The sequence below is a fragment of the Malus domestica genome, chromosome 14, assembly GCF_042453785.1.
Source record: "Malus domestica chromosome 14, GDT2T_hap1".
Classification (NCBI taxonomy): domain Eukaryota; kingdom Viridiplantae; phylum Streptophyta; class Magnoliopsida; order Rosales; family Rosaceae; genus Malus; species Malus domestica.
In genome coordinates, this window is record NC_091674.1 from 21,090,456 (window position 1) to 21,116,883 (window position 26,428).

General features: G+C 38.7%; 4 protein-coding genes and 1 long non-coding RNA gene across 11 annotated transcripts; 1 reads left to right on the plus strand and 4 right to left on the minus strand.

Moving 5' to 3' along the window:
- Nucleotides 1–140: 140 nt before the first annotated feature.
- On the minus strand, nt 141–7,453 carry LOC103452564 (serine/threonine-protein kinase BLUS1). 2 transcript variants are annotated; one of them, XM_008392067.4, is made up of 21 exons: nt 7,137–7,453; nt 6,451–6,705; nt 6,230–6,354; nt 6,071–6,115; nt 5,735–5,816; nt 5,571–5,639; nt 5,231–5,401; nt 5,064–5,129; nt 4,850–4,918; nt 4,651–4,716; nt 4,163–4,512; nt 3,929–4,065; nt 3,718–3,812; nt 3,608–3,646; nt 3,471–3,530; nt 2,141–2,242; nt 1,981–2,032; nt 1,826–1,881; nt 1,237–1,301; nt 1,087–1,138; nt 141–957 (listed from the first exon to the last, which is right to left on the minus strand). In XM_008392067.4, exons 1-21 carry the CDS (start codon nt 7,308–7,310, stop codon nt 904–906), a joined length of 2,184 nt encoding a protein of 727 aa, XP_008390289.1. In that variant the 5' UTR covers nt 7,311–7,453; the 3' UTR covers nt 141–903. The 2 variants fall into 2 exon arrangements, with proteins under 2 accessions (XP_008390289.1, XP_008390290.1); XM_008392068.4 differs by lacking the exon at nt 3,608–3,646.
- Nucleotides 7,454–15,310: 7,857 nt separating this feature from the next.
- LOC103426414 (uncharacterized) lies at nt 15,311–17,481 on the plus strand. 6 transcript variants are annotated; one of them, XR_528094.4, is made up of 6 exons: nt 15,311–15,678; nt 15,871–15,918; nt 16,014–16,074; nt 16,160–16,257; nt 16,360–16,463; nt 16,628–17,481. It is a non-coding gene; the product is annotated as an uncharacterized lncRNA (long non-coding RNA). The 6 variants fall into 6 exon arrangements; XR_011575656.1 differs by having other exon boundaries at nt 17,046–17,481; XR_011575657.1 differs by having other exon boundaries at nt 15,311–15,508; nt 15,626–15,678; nt 15,825–15,918; nt 16,360–17,481.
- Nucleotides 17,482–17,809: 328 nt separating this feature from the next.
- Nucleotides 17,810–19,031, minus strand: LOC103414529 (protein FAR-RED ELONGATED HYPOCOTYL 3-like). The gene is made up of 3 exons (XM_029092245.1): nt 18,539–19,031; nt 17,980–18,403; nt 17,810–17,834 (listed from the first exon to the last, which is right to left on the minus strand). Exons 1-3 carry the CDS (start codon nt 19,029–19,031, stop codon nt 17,810–17,812), a joined length of 942 nt encoding a protein of 313 aa, XP_028948078.1.
- An 18-nt stretch (nt 19,032–19,049) lies between these two features.
- LOC103452591 (protein FAR1-RELATED SEQUENCE 5-like) lies at nt 19,050–20,291 on the minus strand. The gene has a single exon (XM_029092244.1). The coding sequence runs from the start codon at nt 20,289–20,291 to the stop codon at nt 19,050–19,052; it is 1,242 nt and encodes a 413-aa protein (XP_028948077.1).
- A 2,689-nt stretch (nt 20,292–22,980) lies between these two features.
- LOC103452563 (uncharacterized) lies at nt 22,981–24,569 on the minus strand. The gene has a single exon (XM_008392066.4). It carries the CDS (start codon nt 24,014–24,016, stop codon nt 23,240–23,242), a length of 777 nt encoding a protein of 258 aa, XP_008390288.1. The 5' UTR covers nt 24,017–24,569; the 3' UTR covers nt 22,981–23,239.
- Between the last annotated feature and the right edge of the window lie 1,859 nt (nt 24,570–26,428).

Genomic DNA, 26,428 nt, shown 5'->3' on the forward strand with positions numbered 1-26,428 from the left:
TTTAGAATAAAAAAGACGCTATAAAATTACCTCATTAATTCTTTATAAAATTTCTAATCCAATAAGGTTTAGGAAATCCCAATAACTATGAACAAAAAGAAAAAAAGTATATTAAATCCCAAATTACTAATTGCTAAAGATTTGCGGAAGCAGATTTAGTATAAACAATGAAATAATAAATAAACAACATTGTGTTCTACGGAAAAGGATCATCGCCGGATCATTTTTTTGGGAATCCTAAGAATCCTGAGATAGTGACCGTTCATAGTACATTATGCGATCAGAAATCATTTCAAATTTTAACTTTAAATTTAAATAGTACCTAACGATAACGAAAACTGATCGTACAATATACAATAAACAGTCACAATTGCAGGATCCCTAGGATCCACAAGAAAAGGATTTCCGTGTTCTACAGCCATCATATACAAGCTCATAAAATCTGCGTTGACCAAAAAACAATATAAACTATAAAATATAACATATATATAACCTCTCTTTTCCTTATATTTCATGGCCACTCATGGCTGCAAGCCTGCAAGCCTATAACTAAAACCAATTTGACCGCCAGCCCAGGAGTTCGATCTTCACTACAGGGAAGTACATAAGTTACCGTTTTCAAACCGGACAAATCACATCCTGAGGAATCCGTAAACTGTGTATTGCTCGTCTAAATTCCCAAGTGGTGAGGAAGGAAACTTATTACGTACAGTGGAAGAAGGAGATCCGGGAACATCAATTTCTATCCTCTCGATGCATTTACTTCTATCGGCAGCCATAAATGGTTCCCGTTCAGCAAAGAGGAAAATTCGTTGGAGAACGCATTCAGCACGTCTACAGCTCTTGGCCGGATGTACATCATGGATTCACTTTACACTAATCACAACTTTGGGTCACGCAGCCTCAACTTCTTTCTCCGTTCTCTTGCCCAGATACAGCATTTAGCTGTTGTTGCAACTGTCAAGCGGTAACCAACTTGTTAATGCTATCATAAATGCAAGCAAATAGCGGGATACACACAGAAACCCATCACCATCAACACTTCCCACTCATAATACTGTTACTAAGAAGTCTTTAGCAACTCACTTGAACGTGTCTCGTCTTTTCGGCAGTCAGTTCATCACTCAAGTTGTTCATTCTGGAAAGAGAGAAACATCAGCCAAACTTGTATAAAAAAGCAGGACAAAAAAAAAACAACACTTCCGAAGTACTCAATTTAGACTTGGGATAACTAACCTGGCTTGAAGCTCCGATACTTTGACGAGCAATAAACGCTCCCTCTCAGAAACTGCGGTTTCAACCTGTTGGTTAGACAAATTAGAGAATGTTATAAAATGTACAAAGCTAATCACTGACTGACCGTTGATATACAAGTCCAACAGAGTTTTTAACATGCGATGCAATAGAGTAAAGCGACCACCATAATATTTCCGAAAAGGCCCGTATCAAATTAATTCATCTAGTAAGCACAAGACCACTTAACGGATTTAATAACACATTTCAGTCAAGGTTGAGGAAAGTTTTATCAATCAGTCAAAGTTGATAGAAAGAAAACAATCAAGAAATCTACCATTTGGAAAAGAAAAAAAATACCAAAGGGAAACTGCTGGGAAGCTAATATGACAAGTTATCTTCAGGGGTGTGATATCCACACACCCCTTTTTACTTCTCCCACACCCCTTGTTAATTTATGTCCTTTGATGTTCTTTAATTCATCCGATCCGACAGTCGAAAATTAAAAAGGTGTGAGAGAAGTAAAAAAGGGTGTGTGGATATCCCACCCCCATCTTTATATCAGAACTGGGGCAAAATAAAATATACGTACATTTCCATTGTTCTCAGAACTGCGAGGCAATGGAGGTAACTTTCCATTTTGAATAGCTGAAATAAGAAAAGGAGTACCTTACTAAGTGGTTCAATAAATCTTTACTGATACACAACTTATATCTAGTATTATACTGCCACAGATATTTCACTCACATTCTACTGCCTCAGCTGGTTGCAAGCTGCTTAGCAAATTCATAATAATATCCTGCAATTAAAAGAATAAACAAATTTGCACTAAATTTGAAAGCTGAAGTTTTGAAACAATTCTTCAAGTCCATCCACTATCTGTGTTGAACCAGATTTTCTCTTTTACCTGTTGAACCGAAGTCTGTTGAAAAAGATTCTGAAGGTGAGGCAGGAGAAGTGATGCAGGTACGTTACTGTTGTTGAACTCCTTTGGTGACACAGTGGCAGGCTGAAACATAAAGAATGAAATCACATAAATGAAGGACAAATAAGATTTCAAACTACTGCAGAGGCAAAGTCAGTAACTGAACCTTCTACATGCTCGTCATGGTATAAAGTAACAACTATGTAAGAGCTAAGTGAACATAGAAAATGGGGAAAAAACTGTAGACACAATCTACTATTGTTCATCAAATACACCCATGAACTCAGAATATTAATATATGCACACACATAACTTAGATCTCCCAGTTATTGATGAGAATGAAGTTCATGCTCGCTACAGTTGACTCAGTATCTAACGGCTGGGATCCATATCTCATAAAGTAATCTTCTTTTATTTAAGGATTTTTATCACAAATGGTCCATCATGTTTCACCAACTCCTAATTCTAGTCTTTAGGTTTCAAAAACCTCAATTTGGTCGTTCATTTATAGACAAGCTCATCAATGTTGTCCCTCCGTCAGATTCCGTTAAAAATTTTGTTAGTCTGTTCACATGGCATGCATGTGGGGACCATATATCCAAAGAGATAGTGCCACGTGGGTACAATAAATGGTTAAAAAATTAAAAATTATGAAAAATCTAATTTTTAAAAAGTACGAAAAAACCAAAATAATACACATGACCCGCTGGCCAAACCACCCTACCCTCCGATGACCTGGCCCATCCCAAGAGTCCTATTGGACCGCCATGGCATTCAATATTCATTAAAGCCGTCGACATCTTGATCTCCATGACCATCCCCATCGAGCATGGTAGAATTATTGGACACGGATGACGTGGGATGGAGCATCAGGTTTTGGTTGATGCATGTGTGCGTGTACGGTTGGGGGTGGGTTGCAGCAAGAAATATGGGTTTTTGGTTTTGGGAAGAGGGTCAGGAAATAGGGTAGTGAGGAGGGGGAGGACGGTTTAGTTGGGTGCTGTAGCGATGGCTGAGATGGAAGGGGGATTTGTTTTAGTTTTTTAACATCTTATTTATTATACTCATTTTTTATTAACTTTTTGTGGGTTTTATTCAGCATTTTTTTATACATGGTATTGGATAAATGGTCCCCACATGCATGCCATGTCAGCAAACTAGCGGATTTTTAACAGTCTGATGGAGGGACAACATTGACAAGCATGTCAATAGATGGACAAGAATTAAGAGTTGACGAAACATCAAGGACCATGTCTGATAAAAACCATTAGAGAGAGAGAGAGAGAGAGAGAGAGAGAGATCACAAACAAACCATTTGCCTGGATTCAAATACCCAATCACCAACGCTAGCAGACTTTTTCAGAGGTGATCCCTAAAATAACAAAACAGAACATGAATTAGAACTAAAAACATTTACTTGAGAAGGGTTAAGCAAAACCAGCTACCTACCTGTGAAGAATGATGAGGTACTGAACTCGATGGAATATCCTATAGCAATTTTTTTTAAAGTTAGTGATTGTGAAAAATAGAATAAGCATAGCATAACAATAAAGCCTCACCTTTACGAGATCTAAATTTTCTGATGTCACTGAAAATCGCCCCTTAATTTGCACCAAATTAGATTTTGACTTGTCATCCATAGAATCTCTAAATCCTATTAAAGGTAAAGCAATTAGTGCTATAAGAATTCCGAGCAATTGGGCACATAACAGTTGAAAAAGTTGCACTGTTGATTTTCATCTTTAAAAACATTATGAAAATACTCATTACCTCCAGAGGATTTTATAGGAGCTGATAAACTGTTTGCTGAAGCTCGATTGGGAAGCATCAGTGGACCACTAAAGCTTGGTGTTCGTCGTACTTCGCATTTACCTTTATCAATTATCAGTTGATTTTCATTCACACTCCTGAAGTTATCAAAGCATCAGGAACATATCCCACAAGAGAGAGCAAGAGATGAAACCAAAAGCTTAAATTCTGGAGCATTACTCAACCATGACAAACCTTTCAAAGATGCGGCCCTTTTCTGATAATGAATGACTAAGTACAGAACCAGGTGTGAGCGGACCACTCAGCGTTTGACGACTTTTCACAATAAGAGTTTTAGGCTTGGCCTGCACTGTGTCTTTTTCTGATGTAGACGCTATTGCCTCAGAGCTTGATTCATTTTTCTTCCAGCCTGTTTTCTGCTGACCAGTGGATTCCGATAAATTACTTTCAATATCCTTGCCCTTGTTGTTTAAGCATTCAACCTGTTGTGATTCATCACCATTTATTTCTCCTTTGTAATCAGTCCAATATGATTCATTATTTTCATTCAACTTCCCCAAACTGGATCGCCAACTAGTTTCAATCTGCTAGCATAAACAAAAAGGAAATCACCTTTCTGCATAAAATCACACTTCTAAAAGCGAAAGGCCAGCAACGTACAATATAAAAACTGCAGTTAAAATAGTGTAACAATTTTCTAAAGAATAAAGCAAATTGATGACCTTATCACTACCAACTACAGGTTTAAATTTTTCATCTTCATCCATCATTTCATCATCATCTTGCACCTAGCATAAAAAATGAAAGATATTAATTGAGATTCACTCAGCAGTCAGCAATACACAAAACAAAGAAATCCCCAGAGAAAGCATCTTTATATGGAACATGCTGATACGTGCTAAATAATAAAATGTGGCATACCAGGGATGCTTGAGCTTTTAAATCCTCAATGTCAAAGTTCCAGGCACTAACTCCTCGCTGGTACTCACTCTGTTAAAAAAAAAAAAAAAGTAAACCACTGAGGAATACACCAAAGAAATTTTTTTATATAACAGAACTCTGAATGTGAACAATTGTGACCCTGTTTAAGTCAATTTTAGGTGAAAAAGTAACAGCTTGAAGATACGTATCAGACCTGCGACATTGCCTCTTGCTCTGCTGATGGCATTTTCTTTAAAGCCAGTTGTGCTGCATCTTTAAGCTGTGATAGTCCAATACTTTAGCAATTCATGAAACAAGCATACTAAAACATGTGAAAGACTGAAAGCAGGGAAGCAATATAAAAACAGTGTGACAGCTAACCTGGAGGGCTTTTACACGATTCCAAAGAGGTGGTAAGTCTGTAAACAATTTCTTTATAGAATGCTCTGGAGCTTTTGCATTCTTGAAAAAGGAGTGTTTTAATAATTTCTCTGCTGTTGGTCTCTTTGTTTGGTCTTTTACCAAGCACATTGCAACCATTTCTTTAAAAGACTGATGACAACTGGAAATCCTCCAATTAGAATATTATTCTGTAAGCGAAATACAATACAAGGCTTCTACTAGAATTGAAGTCTTTGACACTTATATACCAATTAATGATACACAATGCAGCAACAAATGTTTGCACTACTGTTACTCTATCTAGAAAGAAAAGCAATACCTTAGAGAACTTTCTATCACGGTCATAATCAAGTCCTGGAGGGGCATTTTGTATGGTCATGAGAAGAACCTACGAAAACAAACAAAAGAGTGACATGTCAGAGGTTTTGATGACGAACTACCACATAGGTATGCAGTCTAGCTATACTCAGGTAACATAAGTACCTTCATTGGAGGGTATTTTGAAAATGGTGCATGGCCATGGGCCAACTCCAGTGCCGTTATACCAAATGACCAAATGTCAGCCCTGAACAGTGATCATCCAACAGAAAACTAAGATATATTATATATGCCACATAGGACTCTCAACAGTGACCAAATGTAGCAATGCAATTTGTGAAGTCATGCTTATTAATTCAGAAACTACGTCTGTCTCCGGATGAGGAGAAGAGCTTTTATGTGTTCCCTGGAGCCACAAATTCTTTTTTTTTGTTAGAAGAAGCAGCCAGAAATTCTAAGAAGTTCGAAAATATTCAAGTTACCATATCAAATAAAACTCACTTGGAATTGTATCCACTTCCTGGCTGCAATACCTCTGGTGCCATCCTGGAAAGCAAAAAATAAATCCAAATTTCAACTACACGGATGATAAAGCAAGCAGTTTAACATGTGGTACCAAACCAGGAATTAAGTAATAACTTATGAGGCAATAAAACTTACCAGCAAGGCGTTCCTACGAAAGTGTTTCTTGAGCGTTGTCTATCAGCTGCCTCAAACATGCAAGCTGAAACGCCAAAATCGGCAAGCTTCACTGCCCCATTAGTGTCAAGTAATATATTTCCAGCCTGCAGCCAAGACATTAACACAATCGAAAGTGAGACCCCCAAACAAAGATATGAAAATGAAGCGCAGTGAATGGTTACCGGCAAAATGAAACAGACCTTAACATCTCTGTGAATATGACCTTGTTTATGAAGGTAATACAAAGCCTTAAGGGTTTCCTTAAGGATAGAACCAATCGCAGACTCCTCAAACCCATCCGGATATGCGATTTTCATGAGGTGCAAACAAGAACCCTCTGCCATGAATGGCATGATCACCCAAAGGTTTCTTTCAACAACAAATGAACAAAACGCCTTTACGACATTTGGATGATCTATCAATTTCATCGTCTGCGCCTCCCTTCGTATATCCTCCTACAAACATAATACAAACATAATACATCAATTACTGGGTTAGGAATCAGCCACAGTATCGAAAGGAGTAAAACATGGGTTTTCTTCAGCAAGTAAAACAATAGCATTGCAAAATTTACAGTTCGTGATTCGTGCTCATCTATAACGAAGGCTGAGGATCTTAACCATAAACCCATCCAAATTAAAAACTACACCAATCCAAAAAAAGCAAAAATCTTTCGATTGCTCACTAATTTCACATTCCCAAATCTAACAAATCTCCAAAATCGATTTCCAATCTCATAAAAAAAAGGCAAAGATCTTGATTCCAACACAAATCTAGCTTCAATAGCAACCAAACAACTTCAAATTATTCACAAAAATCATTGAAAAACTACAAAATTTGGGTTTTTAAAAATTTTTTAAAAGAAGGAGAGTAATAAGAAACTGACGAAATTGCTATTGCAGCGATCGAGATCCAAGCACTTGACGGCGACTACTTCATTGAAAGGGAGATAGATCGCTCTGTAAACAGTAGCGCTGGCGCCATATCCGACCTCTTCCAGAAGCTTGTAGTCGCTCGGATTCGCCGAGTGAGCTCTCGAATTGCTTCCCATCCTCCCCATGCTGCTCGAGGACTTGTGCTTTGGGTATGTCGTTTTTGCGCAGGGCTCTGCGTTTCGATGGTCTTATAGGGACACGTTGACCGCCATGAGAAGCGATATAAAGGAAGCGAGAGTGAAGAAAGAGAACTCGGAGCAGGGAACTTGGCTTTGTGATGAGAGAGGGATGATGACGTGGCGGTGGTGGTGAAAGTTGAAGGGGATGCTGACACGTGGATGGGTCATTAAATGCACGGCGGGGACCCGTGCTCGGCCGTTTTGGCCTTTTGGTAATCTTATTTTTTAATTGGATGAGTTGTCAATAATTTTGTTGCTAATTATATGTAATTTCAGATAAATCATGATTTTTGGGAACTACGATTTGAGTTTCTAGGCCAGATTTCCGATATATTTGTTAAGGGTAAATTACATTGTACAATCTCAGGTTTGACATCTATTACAATCTTATATAATATCTCCAAAATATTTCACTTCATACTTCAAGTACTATTTTTTTTCAATATAATACATCTGTTACATTTTCTATCAATTGATCCGTTAAGAGCTTACGTGACTGCTACATTTGTACCACTTGGTTGCCCAATATGTGCCACGTAGCAAAAAATAATTTTTTATACATTAAAAATATTATAATAATTTACCCTAAAAATTAAAAAAAAAAACTGAAAACCCAGAAACCCATTCCCCCCGACCACCTCCTCTCCTTCACTATCTTCATATCCCCTCCCATCCAAAAACCCACCCCACCTCCCTCATAGTTTTCTTCCACAACCGAAACTATCTGGGTCAGCCTCGGCTGGGCGGCTCTTGGACCCAAATACCTGTCCCAAGAATCCCGAGGCTCGTCCATTAACATCTGATTGGGTCTTCCGCCGCTTTTCTGCCACAAAACCCTCGTTCTCAACCTTCTTCATCTTCTGCTTCCGTCGCCATTGGCTCACCTTCCAGCTCAAAACCGACGCCATCCCTCAAAATGTCCCTGCAATGTCTTTCAAATCCCTACTAGCACCCTTCTTCTTCTCCCATTCCAGATATATCAACTTCTTCATCGTCTTGAACTCTGCATCTGCATTCGCATCCAAATCCAAAACATTACCTTCATCTCCATCTTTGTTCTTCTCCTCATCTCTCACTTTGACATCGAACTTTTTCGGCACTCCTTTGCAGTTGTTGTGGAGCTAAAAATAATCATAAGGCAACATGTGAATTTTTGGTAAAAATAACAAAGTTACCCCTGAGACACACTGGTTGTCCTACGCGCGAGCAGTGGACAATCATTCTTTAATCAAGCCAAGAGTGTCCAAAAAATGTAACCAATTCCAATTTATCTCATTCATCCTCATCTTAGGTAATTACTTCATAACCTACAAATTATTCCATATAAATGGACATTAATTCCTAATTAATCCATTAATCACCAATTAAATCACCTATTTTCACACAAAAAAACCACTAAGGGCCGGCCACCTCCATTCCCTATATATATGACCCATTTTTTCTAAAACATTAGGTCCACACTCTTGCAAAACTCCCAAAAACTCTCCAAATACTTTTCTCTCTAAATTCTAACTTTGGCATCTGAGGTTCTTCGGCCAAATCCCCCCCCGCCATTCATCGTGGGCACATGAAGCTCTTGGTCTTGACATAAGATGTTAATTGTTTTGTAGGTGCAATTTTGTCCAAGAAGAAGAATGCGGAAATTTGCATCCACAAATTGATGCTTTCATTGAGAGTTGAAATTCACAATCGTAGAAGACTCTCGCATAAAAAAAGTTTTTTCTTTATTTTCTAGTCCACTTATATTTTTCGTACGTTCTTATTATTAGAATTTTTTATTTGCAAAGATTCTTTGATAAAACGAAAAAGAGAAATACAATGGCTAGAAATTTAGAAAACACCATGAGTGAAAATTCTAATATTCAAGAAATAGGACTGCGACGATCCACGAGACTAAATGTGATCTTAAAGGGAGCGGCACCACCACCACAAAGTTCCACCGTGATGGCCACTATGGTGGCCACCCGCGGCGAGGTCTATGGCACTACTACCACGGCTCGAGCAGTGCCACCAAAGCAAGCTCAAGCCGTGTCATCCAAGGACCCACGGCACCAAGGCCATGACCCAAGCCATGTCACTTCAAGCCCAACGCGTTGCCAAGTAGAGCTTAAGCCTCGCACCCGCGTGCATCACACACCAAGCAGCCTCTTACTCTCGTGGCCTAGCCCACTCTTGCGGCACAACATGCTCTCGTGGCCCAGCCTGCTCCGTGGCTTTCGAAGCAGCCCTAGTCCCAAAACTATCTCAACCATCCGGACATACATTTCTCCGCGGATTTGACATTTCCCAACTCAAATCTCGCACCTGAAGTCTACCACCATTCCACTGATTAAGGAGGCACATTCCTTCCAAGCTCTTCCAATCCAAATGGTGAACAACACTTGTCTCGACAAGTCATAGAGTTGACAAGCGCCCTAGCACAGCAGACGACCTTGGTGAACCAGCTCTTGCAGCGCACCAAGATGCAACGTGCCCCAAACGAGGTGTCGCAAAGTAGGACAAGGGGAGATGAATAACCTCTTTAGCAGCATCCCGGCAAGCAGCCACTCGACCATCCACGAACCGAGCGTTTGGGCAGAGTACACTCCTGACTAGGCCTATGGACGAGCATACACTCACGGTTAAGGACACATTCCGATAATCAACATGAACAGTCTTCCAAGCGAAGTATTCATTCGCGACTAGGCCCGCAAGGAGTATCCTCCACATCACATTGGAGCAGGTAGCATAGCAGACGGAAAGAAGCAATCACTCAATCCGACTTAGGTTCAACCAGCAGCTTGTGAGTTACACGCGCTAGGAACATACCACACCCATCGCAACGGCGGCATAAACGAGCCGAACATATGGAAGAACAGCTTAAACCAACACATCACGATCGGAGGCAGTCGAGAGCTCTGCCACTCCAACAATTGAAAATTCAGGAAGAAGTAGAAAGACTCATGACCAAGCAATTGCACAATTTCTCGCACCAACCAAGCCTCAAAAGGGCATAATATAAAGTACCTAATAATGGCGCATTAATTCAGGGAGCAGCTCATTGCGCTTACACCCTTACGTGGGTTCCACAAGCAGTTCGAAGTCTCAGGCAATTCGCCAAAAAAAGACCTCACAGCCTAAGGATTATTTCAGTTATCCAGCAGTCCAGCTTTCCTCAGCTGCACTCACGACAACGACTTCCATGCTCTCCAGTGCGAGAGGATAAACTAATTGCTCTCCAGTGCGAGAGGGTAAACCAATTCCCCGACACTCATATGGGTATGCTCTCTAGTGCGAAAAGATAAACTAATTGTTCTCCAGTGCGAAAGGGTAAACCAATTTCCCGACACCCAAATGGGTCTGCTCTCTAGTGCTAGAGGATAAACTAATTGCTCTCCAGTGCGAGAGGGTAAATCAATTCCCCGATACCTAAATGGGTCTACTCTTCAGTGCGAGAGGATAAACTAATTGCTCTCCAGTGCGAGAGGGTAAACCAATTCTCCGACACCCAAAAAGGTTTGCTCTCCAGTGCGAGAGGATAAACTAATTGCTCTCCAGTGTGAGAGGGTAAACCAATTCCCCGACACCCATATGGGTTTGCTCTTCAGTGCGAGAGGATAAACTAATTACTCTCTAGTGCGAGAGGGTAAACCAATTCCCTAACACTCATATGAGTTTGCTCTCTAGTGCTAAAGGATAAACTAATTGCTCTCCAGTGTGAGAAGGTAAACCAATTCCCCCACACCCATATGGGTTTGCTTTCCAGTACGAGAGGATAAACTAATTGTTCTTCAATACAAGAGGGTAAAACTAATTGTTCTCCAGTATGAAGGGGTAAACTAAATCCTTGACACCCATATGGGTAAGCTCTCCAGTGCGAGAATGCCACATAGTTCAAAAGATCGAATGCTTGAATATCAACTAAGCAACAAATGTTTATGGGCAGCAGCCACTTTACACTTAACAGTTCGCTTATCCAACACTTCATCTTCAGCAACTTTGATATTGGCAGCTTTATCCTTGACTGCTCATTTTATGGCAGTTGAAAAATCAAACTCAAGCAGTTTCCTCATTTTCAGCAGACAGCCCAGACGTGGCAGCCCAAACAATTGCCTATTCCACGCCACTTCCTCGGCCTATGCCGAACCAATCCTTGGCTTCAATCAAGCCGAGTTGCTCAAGCAATGGCCCCTGCCACATCACCTCATTGGCCCATGCCAAGTCGACTCCTGGCCTCTGCCAGCCGATGTGCCGCACCACCCCGACGACTACCCCGTGGTAGCACCACCTAAGAAGAAGACAAGAAGAAATTAAGTTTTTATTACATTGGTGCAGCATAGAGAAGACGAAGAAAGCAATGAAAAACGGTCCTTTGCACAGGTAAGATGTAAAAGATTGCTAGAGGAGGGGGAACAAATATCATCTAAGCTCTCTCTCTCTCTTGTAGGGTAGAATAAATCACTCTCCAAAGTTGATTTAATAACCCACTTAAGGTGGACTTAAATAGGCTTTGAGAGAAATTTATTTCCTTTTCCTAGAAGGATCTAATTTCATATTAAAGAAGGAATCTACATCAAAACAGGAATCAGTCCTAAGTTTCCTAGAGCAAGAAGGTCTCTATACCTGTTGCCATTTCCTACGAGCAGCTCAGCAGGTGTGGGGGCATTTGTAGAGCAAAAAATAATCACAAAGCGACACGTGGATTTTTGGTAAAAAGGACAAAGTTACCACTGAGACACACCAGTTGTCCTACGCGCGAGCAATGGACAATCATTCTTTCATCAAGCCAAGAGTTTCCAAAAAATGTAACCAATTCCAAATTATCTCATCCATCCTCATCTTAGGTAATTACTTCATAACCTACAAATTATTCCATATAAATGGAGATTAATTGGCTAATTAATCCATTAATCACCAATTAAATCACCCATTTTCACACAAAAAACCTTTAAGGGCTGGCCACCTCCATTCCCTATATATATGACCCTGTTTTTTTCTAAAAAAGAGGTCCACACTCTTGCAAAACTCCCAAAAACTCTCCAAATATTTTTCTCTCTAAATTCTAACTTTGGCATCGGATGTGCTTCGGCCAAAGCGCCCCCCCCCCCCCGCCATTCATCGTGGGCCCGTGAGGCTCTTGGCCTTGACCTAAGGTGTTAATTGTTTTGTTGGTGCAATTTTGTCCAAAAAGAAGAATGCGGAAATTTGCATCCACAGTTGTCATCGATGTTGAAGAGCTTAGACCTGAAATAGGGGTTCTAGGTCGAAGGTTGTGAGGGAGGTGGGGGTGGGGTGGGAGATGGTGGGTTTTTAGATGGGATGGGAGGTGAAGAGAGTGGATAAGAGGAGGTGGTCGGGGGGAATGAGTTTATGGGTTTTCAGTTTTTGTTTTTTTTATATTTTTTTATAGGGTAAATTATTATACTATTTTTAATGTATAAAAAAAAAATTGCCACGTGGCCCATATTTGGTAGCCACATGGCACAAATGTGGCAGCCACGTCAGCTCTTAACGGATCAATGGATGAAAAATGTTACGGATGTATTATATTGAAATAAAATAGTACTTGAGGTATGAAAGTGAAATGTTTTGAAGATGTTGTATGAGGTTGTAATAGACCTCAAACCTGAGGTGGTACAGTGTAATTTACCCATTTGTTAATTGTTGTATCTTTCTTAACGATATGTTACTTTTCATTGAGGCTCTTTTAACGAGGGGATCCTTTTTATTGTTGAAAAAAAGGTAGTATATGTAACACCCCGCCCTCGAAATATTTATTTTCGGGAAATAATTCCAATGATAGGCCCAAATTAAATTCTTGTTTACATTACTTCCAATAATCACGATTCTTTATTTAATTTTCTTAATCCCTCACAAAAAACTATAACCATAACTAACTTACCAAAACATACGATTAAATTTTCATAATTTATCACAAACTTCTCCTCTTAAATCAACTTCCCAACTAAAGATTAAATCTCAATTATTAAGGCTGCATCTAACTCTTGTTAGACTGCCTATGTACCCCTTAATGGGATCAAACCTTCGTAGTTCATAGTTCCGTTTAAATCCCTTCTTATAGCCATTTCCGAAAATATTCTAGAAACAGAAATATTAAACATTAACTTTCATAATCGAATCACACTAAATGGTTACCAATTTCGGATTTAAAATACCTAAATTTGCATAAAAAGGCAACGTCGGCCCACTGGCCACGCGCCGGCATAGGTGTCGGTTAGCCGCCCCAACTCGCTGGAAAATTCTACGATTTCTAAAAATTCTCAAATTTTACAAAAATGTAGAGCAAGTCAAAGGGAACAACTTTTATACATAGGCCAAAGTCTAATTCGACCGGGAAAAATCTCAAATCACCATGAATCCGTCGGAACCCTAGAATTTGGGTGGTTTCGATTCTTCCTTTTCAGTGCTCAACCACCCCTATAGTTGTTTGGGCTTTGTTCCTAAGCTCAAAAGGAAGCTATAGGTGGGGGTGATCGAACAAAAACGTTCAGGATTGGTGGTTGTTAGACAAGATACCATCGCACATACAGGTGCAGGTTTCACCCAATCAAGGCCAATTCTTCCCATTTTTAAGGTGAAATTGATAGAGGGAAGATCATGGGGTGTTTCTTAGGGGGTTGCTCGACTTAAAACACCTGAATTTGGTCAAAAAGTGCATCGGAAACCCTAGGTTTCCAATCGGGTCGGGTCACAAAAGGGAACGGGTTGAAAGGGACATGTTTTCCTCCTTCTTCCCTTCTCTCTTTTCCTTTCCCTTCTCCCTCTTTCGATTGGCCAGTCCTAACCCTCAAGTTCCTCCTTTCTTTCCCATTGGACTCTTCCCCCCCCCTTTTTATTTTCTTCTTTTTCTTTCTCTCTAGTTCCCCCCCTTTTTTCTTTTCTTCTCGTAGCATATTTCCATCCAGAACCTAATCTGCAACCTTCCCAAAATCATGGCAAAATGACTATTTTGCCCCTACTTTCATTCGGTTCTATTTCATTTGTTATAACCCTGTTTGTCCAACGGTTTTCTCCTACACGCTTGTGGAATTGTCCTCTATCCAAATATGTCAAAATATATGAGGATAAAATACATCCTCGTATAATTATGTTAAGCCAACTAGGGACATTTTCGTCTTTTCAACTTACGATAAATTTCATAACATAATTCATAATAATTTCCAGAAACAAAACCTTAAAAGTTCTAAATTCAATTTTTCATACCCATAAATTGATTTATTCTTGATTTTCTCCACATATTCATAATTATGAATATCTAATTCATACATTTAAATTTTCAGGGTATTACAGTATATGCTTAGGGGTGTGCTATCCACACATCTCATTTTACTTCTCACACACCCTTTGTTAATTTATGTCCGTTGATTTTCTTTGATTCATCCAATTTGACGACCAAAAATTAGAAAGGTGTGTGGATATCACACCCTTATGCTTATGATTAAATAAGAATGTGCGTTTATTAGGTTTTTTAGTTAAAATGGTCTCTTGTGATTTGCATAACTCTTCACTTTAGTATCTGAGATTTGAAATCAATATAATTGGTTCCTGAAATTGTCCACCATCAATCATTTTGATCATTTCGTGAAAAATATTTGTTAAATAATAAAATGACCAAAATACCTATAATTTTTGTCACATCCCGGCCCGAGCCCCCACCACATCCTGGGCTCGACTCTATCGTAGCACGATATTGTCCGTTTTGGGCCCCGACCACGCCCTCACGGTTTTGTTTCTGGGAACTCACACGAGAACTTTCTAGTGGGTCATCCATCATGGGATTGCTCTCGTACGTACTCGTTTAACTTCAGAGTTCCGATGGAACCCGAAGTCAGTGAGCTCCCAAAAGGCCTCGTGCTACGTGTATATATATATATATATATATATATATATATATATATATATATATATATATACGGAGAGCTTAAGGGGAGGGATCCCCATTTTTTTGAAAAAATGGGGAGCCTTCTCCTAACCGTTGGATGAAATGGGTGGTTGAGATTAAATGAGGATCCCCATCTTTCTTTTTCCTTTTTCTTTTCTGGTTTCCGCCTCTTCTGTGCGACACAGGCGCACATCATCTCCCACGAACAGAGCGCAATACCAGCCAAATCACAGGCCATCGCGAATAACCTTTGAGATTTCAGGTATGGGTCTTCTCCTTATTCACTATTTTAGAGGATTAATTTGGATTTGGATTGAACAATTGGGGTTTTTTCTGGTTCTCTCCTCTCCCTTGCGACACAAATATCTCCCACGAATAGAGCTTCGCGCCAGCCAAATCACAGGCCATCGCCTCTAACCTTTGAGATTTCAGGTATGGGTCTCCTCCTCATTCACTATTTTAGGTGATTAATTTGGAATTTGGGTTGAACAATTGGGGTTTATATTTTTCAAATTCTAAAAGCAAAATCCTATTGCGTTCTGATTCTTTTCTTCCATTCTTTGATGGCCTTTGTTTAGTTGGTACTACGACGGAAATAACGAGGTTGTCTTGTTATCTTTTCAGTCTTCAAAACTTGGAGTGCTGTCTGTTTGTCCTCTTTCCATATTTCTCGTGAGTGATCTTTTTGGCCCTTTTTCATCTTAAGTAAATTAGTTTTAAGGCCTTCTCCTTATATGCAAATTGACATAGAACTATCATCTGTTTAGTTACATGCTTGCAGAAGGTCTTGGTCTGTCTGGTATTGTGTCAATATTGTTCACAGGAATGGTAAGTGGAAGAACTGTACATTTTTTTCTTTTTAATATATTTTACGGTAAAGCTGTGCCATGGACAAACTGGTGTTCTGTTTTAGGTCATGAAGCATTATACGTATTCAAATTTATCAGAAAACTCTCAAATATTTGTTTCTTCCTTTTTCCATTTGATATCATCACTAGCGGAGACGTTTGTGTAAGTGAGCTTTTCATTGTCTTGATCACATATCCAGTATTTAAGCTGTTATTTGCACATGACACACCACACTTGTTTTGAAATGAAAACCTTAATTTTCAGGTTTATATACATGGGTTTTGATATTGCCAAGGAACAACATAGCTGGTCACATGTGGGGTTCATTTTTTTCTCAATTGTATCCTTTGAATTAGTATAGTTGCAAGGTATGCTTTCTGTATGTTTACTATGATGAGACTTTGGTCATAATCTTACTTTATTAGTCTTTCAATTTCTAGACATTTGTTATTTCATTTTCCTTGTCCGTTTGTACAAATCGTTGTATTTTGGTATGAAAATCTTAATCAGTTTGCCGAATGATTTTGTGCAGGGCAGCTAATGTTTTTTCTTGTGCATATTTGGTCAATGTGGTTCGACTTGCACATAGACAGATACCTTTAAAACACCAGAAAGCACTTTGTGTTGAGTCTTAAGATGGAAATTTAGAGGAACAAAAAAGAGAGGGTTTAAGGTTTAGGGTTTTAGGGCAAACAATGTTGTTGGTGCTCTTTAAAAATGAGTTATTGATATGCAGATTGAAAAGGAGACTAATTTGAAGGTGGGAGGAACCTTTTGGTCAAGCTAACCAAATTATACTTATGTTTATACATATGCATGCTTGTACTGGGATTTGATTGTGTTTTGAACTAGCATCTTGTCCTATTAGACTGTCTTTATGCCATAGTTCCTCATAGTATGCCGAACTAGAATCCTGCTGAAGAGTAGATGAAAAGAAATCGATTATGCAGAGAAGATGAAATGAAACCAATGCTGCAGAGGATCTATGGCACTGCATGGGAGAGTGAAGATCAATTGAAGGCATTTATTCATTTCAAAGAGGAAGCTAAACGTCAAGATCACAGGAGCCTTCGTCAAGCTTGATCTGTTTTCATATCTTGGTTAACAAAAGGAAGCCTCACTCATATCATGAATTTCCTATTTGAGTTGCTGAGTTGATGAGTAGCAACCAACAAGCAGAGTATGAAAAGGAAGTTGCAAAACTCAAGCTTTAGCAATTAGCAGCAAGCAGCAATATGAAAAAGAAGTTGCGGATGTCTTCCATGTTGACTCAAAAGTTATTTATCGGCATTTTGTCAATTGTTATTGTTTTTTACTGTGTATGAGAAGCACTGTAAAAGAATTGGATTGATATTCATGAAATAAAAAAAACCATTTGATGTCTTCCATGTTGCCTCTAAAGTTGGTATGTTATTGTTCTTTATCATTGAACTATAAATTTCTAAATAAAGTCATACAAAATACGTGAATTCCATCACGTTCATGGCCAATTCCTCCAAATTCATAGAATAAACTTATGCAAAACATAGGAACCTCATTAACACCATGCAAATTTAGAACAAAAAAATGAGATCAGCTTCCTATGGACAATGAGTGCTCCTCATCCTGCAAGTTCATGGCCAATTCCTCCAAATTCATAGAATAAACTTATGCAAAACAGAGGAACCTCATTAACACCATGCAAATTAGGAACAAAAAAAATGAGATCAGCTTCTTATAGACAATGAGTGCTGCTCATCCTGCAATTAACCAAAATAGAAATCATAAAAATGTTGATTAACAATAATAATGCTATTATACATCAAAGACAACAAACGCATTTTAACTATTGATATATTAATTGCACGATATACATAGAAAAACACGTGGAGTATGTATTCTTACCGATTGTGGAGCTCCGAACAATTTCTTTTGTCATGATTAACTCCATATTGCCCACACCCATGACAAAGGTTACCATTAACCCTCTTCTTGCATTTTCCTTTCTCTTTTCCCTTTTTAAGTCTTTTTCCAGATCCTTTGGTCTTAACAGGATCAGGTTCAAGAAAACCAACATCATCTACTATCGATTTTCTTTTTGCACGACATTCCATATCTCCTTTGGTTGCAGAAAGTTCCACATTTTCATTGGTACCACCAACCAATGACTTAATTTTCTCATTCATAGCATACATCGCCTCACAAAAGAGTTTACTTGCCTCATCATTTAGAATGACTTTATCAATCAAATGCGAATATTGTTGGAATAATTTTCCACGCCTTTCAAATACGGATTTGTTGACAGATATCTCCACATTAGAAACCGTACCTAAAGATTTTGCAGATTTAGTCTATCTCTTCAAAATGTATTCATCCGGCAATATCTGAAATTGACGTATTCTATGCAAATATGCCAAAAGATGGCTGCATGGGATTCCTGAACTATCAAATTGTTTGCAGCTACATGATGCAAAATCCTTGGATTTTTCATACAAAATTTCACGAACTCTACCATTTTCGTCATCAATGGGCAAAACTTTAAACATGCTGCAAGAATCATTTTCGCTTGTAAGCTCAATATTATAGCTGTAACTTTCCCACAACTGCTCTTGAAAATCAAGGTAAGAGCTACGTGTATAAATATTGGCCATTTGCGCATCCATCTTAATAGGGCATTTGAGTTTTGGCCTCTCGTTCAAATCAATATGATCTGCCTTCAACTTCGAATGGCGTTGGCGTACCAATGCCCTATTATATTTAACCATAAACTCGAGGAAGGAGTTGTTCTTGGAAACATATTTCTTTAGAAATGAATGTCCACTCTCAGCTCTTTGACTAGTTGAGCAATTTGCAGAAAAAACATGATTCATATAGGATGGAACCCAAGTAGATCGAATCCTATATATCGATTGCAACCAGCCATTACCAGATAATCCACTTTTTGAAACAACGGCCATCCATTTCACATCAAACTCCTATCTAGTCTCTGACTCCCAAATACATGCTTTGAAATCTAAATAATGATCTCTGTATTTCATCGCAGGAAGCTTGCTCGAGAACTTATCCAAAATATGCCACGTACAGAATCTATGAAACGTGTTTGGAAAACAGTAAGGAATGGCTTTTGTCATTGCCGGATCTTGATCAGTAATAATCATTTTTGGAGCATCACCAGGCATGGCATTCAAAAATTCTCTAAATAACCAAACGAATGAATCTTTCGTCTCGTCACTTAGAAAGGCACCAGCAAAAATGATTGTTTGACCATGATTGTTTATACCCATGAACGGGGCAAATATCATACTATACCGGTTGGTATTGTATGTAGTGTCAAAAATGACCACATCACCATAAAGCTTGTATGCTTGCCTAGAACTTGCATCGGCCCAAAAACATTGAGTAATCTTGTGTTCTTCATTTGCTTGAATCTTGAATGTGAATTCAGAATTTCTTTCTTGCTCTAGCAAAAAATGATCATGCAACATTTTTCCATCATGCCCCTTCATCTTGTTTCGCACTTTTCCTCGATAGTTATTTAAATCTTCTTGTGTACAACCAACATTTTCAATTCCACCTACCTGCAATCCAAGAATGTCAAATTTTTTGTGTGGAGGTATGTTTGCCATGTCTAGCTGATCAACTAATATTTTATAACACTTAGTAACCTTGCGATGAGACTTTAGCAAGTGGCGTCTTCTTGGGGATGTCATTGGATGATTATGACCCTCGTCAAATATGGTGATTGCATACCCACCAAGTTTAGATCTCACAACTATCAATCTTGCTTTACAACCCTTTTTGGTTAATCCACGACGCTTTTGTTCGTCACCAATCCATTCTTTTGTATTACTTCCCTCTTTGTTGCACACAAACTCCTTTCTCGTGATCTCACCATCCTTATTTTTCTTACTTGAATGCATTCGGACACTAAACCCAGCCTCCCTTGCATAATTGTTGTAAAATTCAAGCACTTCGTCTAATGTTTCGAAACTTTGACCTATGGTAGGCTTGAACTCATCTGTTACTTGAGGATAGAAAAAACAAATACCAGCTACAATTTCTGACTGATTTTCCATTGGAACTTGCATTTCATTAGCTTCCATAACTTGAACAGGTATTTCATTAGTTCCCGTAACTTCAATAGTCATCTCATTAGCTTCCATAGCTTCCATAACTTGAATAGGGATTTCATCAGTTCCCGTAACTTCAATAGTCATCTCATTAGCTTCCATAACTTGAACATGAACATTAGCACAATCAAACATTCACACCAAAAAGAATAATAAAAAGCATCAACAAAACTTGAAAATAAGAACAAAACTCAAATTATTCAAGAAAAATCTGTAACCAAGTTGAATTAGAACTCAAAAACCAACCCGAATTTCTATTTTCTATCTCGTCCACTGCCTCTCGATTTTCAATGAACTGTCTATGTGAGTAACATGCTTTTCCAAGGCGATAAACCTCTTCAAGGTCAGTTTTCTTTAGTGGGTTTCCAAGACAATCCCAATTATTACAGCGGCGTATATCGTTAATGAAGAGTTCCTTTTCAATTTATTTCAATTTGTCTTCTTAGCTGCTCTCACAGGCTGCCCACCTGCGAGGTCAACTCTTCCAGCCTCCATGTTTGCCAATTCTTCTCACAATTTCTATTTACTTTAACTAGAAAAACCCACATGATTACTAAAAAGGATAAACTTGGCTCCTTGGTTGTTAATGAAGAGTTCCTTTTCAATTAGAGGGTATTCGATTAGAATTTTGTGAGTTTTAAGTATGATCGACTAACGCACACCGAAACACAACTGCTTCTCTGTTCGTGGGAGAGGAGAGAACTAGAAAAAACCCCATTTGTTCAATCCAAATCCAAATTAATCCTCTAAAATAGTGAATGAGGAGGAGACCCATACCTGAAATCTCAGAAATCTCAAAGGTTATTCGCGATGGCCTGTGATTTGGCTGGTATTGTGCTCTGTTCGTGGGAGATGCAGTGTGCCTGTGTCGCACGGAAAAGGCGGGAACCAGAAAAGAAAAAGGAAAAAGAAAGATGGGGATCCCCATTTAATCTCAACCACCCATTTCATCCAACGGTTAGCAGAATGATCCCCATTTTTTCAAAAAAATGGGGATCCCTCCCCTAATATATATATATATATATATATATATATATATATATATATATATATATATATATATATATATATATATATATATATATATATATAAGGCTTACATGATTCACTCCCCTGTGTGATGTGAGATGTTACAATCTGCCCCCCTTAGGGGTTTGACGTCCTCGTCGGCACACTTTCGCCAGGGATTGGCTCTGATACCAAATTATCACATCCCGGCCCGAGCCCCTATCACATCCCGAGCTCGACTCTACCGTAGCACGATATTGTCTACTTTGAGCCTTGACCACGCCCTCACGGTTTTGTTTCTGGGAACTCACACGAGAACTTCCTAGTAGGTTACCCATCCTAGGATTGCTCTCGTGTGAACTCACTTAACTTCAGAGTTCCGATGGAATCCGAAGTCAGTGAGCTCCCAAAAGGTCTCGTGCTAGGTAGAGATGGAAATATACATATAAGGCTTATATGATCCACTCTCCTGGGAGATGTGGGATGTTACAATTTTGGCCTATTGTTTATTAAATTGAGGGTATATTTATCATTTTTATCCTTATTTAACATAATTTTGTACCAATGGTCAAAATGATTGATGGTGGACAATCTCAAGGATCACTTCTATTGATTTCAAATCTCAGGAATCAAAGTGATGTGTTATGCAAATCTCATGGCCCATTTTGGCTAAAAAAAAACCCTTTATTATTGTTTCTTTTTTATAAAAACAATATTTAAATACCGAAAAACACAAAACTCAAGATTGCAAGTACAAATGTAAATAGTCATAAATTGCATCCACCCTATAAGAAGTTTTGAACAATTGCTAAAATGACAATTTAATTTTACAAAGCAAATATGTACATAGCTTAGCTAGTGTACAATCACAATAGTAACAAGGAAAACTCAATTGACGTAGATCTAGACAAGCTGGAGCATGTGGTTTAATTCAATGTGAAGCGAAGATTAGGCCAATTTGTACAGGTCGCATAATCTTTATGCTCAAAATACCGATTTTGCGTAATTTCTTGGTGAACATTCACATTTCATAGTATATAGGTATCTTTATAGATGTTATATTTTAGGCACAAGGACAAGGTAAATCAAATGGAGATTAAGTGATGTACCTGTTGAAAAACGAGCTCAAGTAATGTTACTTAAATCGAATGACTAATTTAATTTTGAAATATTTTGTGCATGAAATGATTCTTGAAAGATGAGCATAAAAAATGAATGAGATCGATCATCATATAACTATGTGAGAAACGTGAAAGAAGATAGAGAAGGCGCCAAAAGAAAGGTAGGCTGACATTCCCTTTTTAACACTACTTTGAGATAAAATACTATGAAACAACTTTCAAATCATTTCATATGTATTATCTCTCTAGTGGTGGAACGTAAGTAGAGAGGATAGAAAGCATAAAGTCAAGTTTTAGTCATGGCCAAAGATAAGGTCATCAACTTAAGCTTTTAAAGCACTTTTGCCGAACCGAAAAAAAGTTTTGGGGGAAAAGGCTATATGACTTTTTGGGTGAAAGGTAAGTGTATGTATGTATATGATTGGAGCCCAATGGATGCAAAAAACACAAATAATTGGTATTGGAATATTCTAAAAGTCGATGAAACACTAATTGGTGTTGTGCAACTAACTTTTCCCACAAAACAAATTAAATCTGTGATTAAATCCGGCGGCTATTTGTGTGCGTTTTTAGCTTTTGAATTTAGTGCATAAAAAAAAAATTTGATGGACAAAAATAAATTAAAGTTGGCAAAATGAGAAAATAAATTTGTGGAAACTTGAGGGGTAAAAATGTAATTAAGTTGTGAAAGAATTACATTCAAAACTGGACCTCATAACTTTATGTCCCTCACAATGGTCGAAAGATGTTGAACTTTTGTATAACAGCGTGATTCAAACCCCGTCGATGATTAATCTAACGTCAAATCTAATAAAATCTATTGACAAAAAAAATAAAAATAAAAACAAATTGTCCAAAATTAGTATTAGAAAATTACGGAAAAAAAAAAAAAAAACTGAATGGGCCTTAGATTAATCTTCTGCGTCTTAAGCTTTTGGAAGAGGCTTTAGAAACAAAGTAGCCCACACCCAAACACACGACCCAGATCCCCACATCCACGGCCCATCTCACTCCTTCCATATCCATCTCCAACTCCCCCTCATCGTCACCTTCCACGTCACTCCCCATCTCCGAATCTCCACCGTCAGATCTACAGTTGCAACAACAGCCGTCCGATTCATCATATTCATCATCCACCGCTCCTTCCTCAGGAATCTCCTCCAGCCGCTTAAACCCGCATTTCCGGTGCTTTTTCGTCTTTTTAACCACCATCTTCACTCTCTCGTTCATCGCCACGTGTCCCTCCACCGCCACGCAGACCTCAGCATCCGCGACCTCCGCCGCCACCCTCTCGCCCTCCAGCACGCACTTGCACTCCAATTTCCACTCTTGCCGCTCGTCCTTCCTGAAAATTCCCTTCAGCACCTTCTCCTCCCTCAGATACACCTCGAACCGGATTCCGTCGCCAGCCCCGACCCGTTCCCGGGACCCGAACACCACCTCCCCCTCCCTCACCTTCGCGCTCACGACCCGGTAAAGCGTCACAAATGCCGGTGAGTCGGGTCGGATCTTCGACCCGTCGATTTCAAGCTCGTTCTCGTTGATCCGTGGAAGATACATAAGCGTGAGCGATTCGGGTAACGGTTCCCGGGTAATCAAACCCGAAAACCGAAGAAAAAATTCCCGAATCTTCAATCGGTCTCTCCGCGACTGAAATCCGTGGAAGTCCGTCGATCTACACATCTTGAATTTTCGGAGTTTTCGATGGTGTCACGAATTTTGACCCGAGTGGAATTCAAGTACTTGAGTTGGATAGTTGCAGAGAGAAATGGAAGCCGTTGGGAATCATATAGTGGTGAGAGATGCGGGTCAGCTCGGATTTCCGGGGGTAGTGGGCACACGGTTTATGGTGCTGACGCGGAGAAAACGACAAGAAGACCGCCAACAGGGTCTCTGGGGTTTTTCTGCGTGCCGGGCTGGGAGAAAACCTCGTGGAACTTGCATGGGGGAAGTATTCGTGTGTGACGCGGGATTTTGTAATTGGGTTTCTGACCGTTGATTTAGCGGGAGGATTGAGGATGATGGGGAATGGACGGTCGGGATGCGGGTTTTGTGCATTTTGAGGGGAGGCGGTAGAGGATTGGGGTGGTTTGGGAGGTGCATGAATGGGGGACCATGGTATGGTTTTTTGTCTTGGAGTGGTTTTTGGGAGCACTCAGACAAGTTCTTGCAAACCGTTCGACAGATTTGATATTTTGGGAACAATTTGGCAAGTTGTGACTTTGGTAACTGGTTCTATTCAAATATTTTTCTATGATTTATTTTACAGTTTATTTTTACTCAACAATTATCGTTCATAAGATTTTACTGCTAAAACTTTTTTTTATTAATTATTATTTGTTAACAACTTGATTGACATATATGAAGAATGCTAATATGATAACGGATGAATTTGTTAATATACATTGGACTCGATTGTACCACATTAGAAAAATAGTGTAGTTTAAGGGGTCGTAGACACAAAATCACTTAGTACTACAGTCTAGTTGTATTTATCTTATCTTACAAGTGAGAGGGCTTAAGTTGATCTCACGAAAATCAAATTTGAACCACATTATTACTCACTTATTGTGAGGCTTAGCCCACCTCTTTAAGGCTAATTTGGTATTGCTATGCTTTTTTTTAAATAAAAAAAACTAATTATGTTGTCTTATAAAAATAAAAAACTGTAAAATAAAATTGTTGAGTGTTTAGTAATTTTTTTTGTTAAAAGAAAGAGTTATTACCTGCGTAAAATCATAATTCTTTTAGGAAAATGATCCTTGCCAAATCCTTTTCCTGAGGATTCGGTGATCATGACCGTTCATCGTACATCGTGCGGTAAAAAATCATTTTAATTTAAAATTAAATATAAATAGTACCTAACAAAAACTAACTGAACGATATACAATAAACGGTTATGATCACGGGATCCTCTGATCCCTAGAAAAAGGATCTGGCGAGGATCATTTCCATTCTTTTAGACTAGAACAAGTTGTTCTCAGAATAATTCCAAAGCTCCTGGAAAGAACAAGTTGTTCTCAGAATAATTCCAAAGCTCCTGGACACTTTCCCATAAATAAATAAAAAGCTTTAAAGGCTTTTGGAATCTCTAAAATAGAGGATAGATGATCCACTCTCCTGGGCAATGTGAGATGTTATAATTCACCCCCCTTAGGGACCCGACGTCCTCATTGGCACACTTCCGGCTAAGGATTGGCTCTAATACCAAATTATCACATCTCGACCCGGGCCCCCACCACATCCTAGGCTCGACTATATTATAGTACGATATTGTTCGCTTTGGGCCCCGATAACGCCTTCACGGTTTTGTTTCTGGGAACTCACACGAGAACTTTCCTTTTTACTTAGCTGCATCAATTAGCAAAAGTTGCTACATTTTCATCCTGTGTTGCTGATGCGCAACCAGCTTCCAATTCTCGGCATAAATCAGTTAAATGAAGTACATTTGGCGAGAATTGCAAGAAACGCTACAAGGCAAATGTACTTCATGGAGCTTCCATTCTTCAATGAAATGCAGAAAACACTTCTTGACTTCCTACTTTTATACAACAATAAGTAGCTCAAAAGATATTTTTTTTACATATAGGAGGAGAGAATGAGGGATGAAGAAAGTGAATAGACGAAAGAGTGAGGTAAAATACATTTTTGACTGAGATCTCATTTCTTAGAAAGAACAACCTTAAATATTGGCATGATAATTGGATAGTAATCGGCTTGAAGAAAAGGGAATAGGATTGTTATTGGTGGATTCATGACCTTAGGCTTTCATCATATTAATTCGGTAAACCTTTATTCGTTGTGTGTTTTCTTTAATCATATTCCTCGTTTGATTATAAGTTGGAGTTTTAGTTATTTTTCATAATCAATTAATCAATCATTTGTTTCCTAGTTGAGTTAAGTTTCGTGTAATCAGCTGGTTGAATTGGTATTAAAAGCAATCCCTGTGGGATCAACCTTGTATTTGCATATATTTTTACAATTGATTCGTGCGTTTGCGAGTTTAATTTGGTTTAAATTAATCTATTATTTAGATTAGTTTAAATACACATCAAGTTTTTTGTGCCGTTGCTGGGGATTGCCCCTTAATCCCAA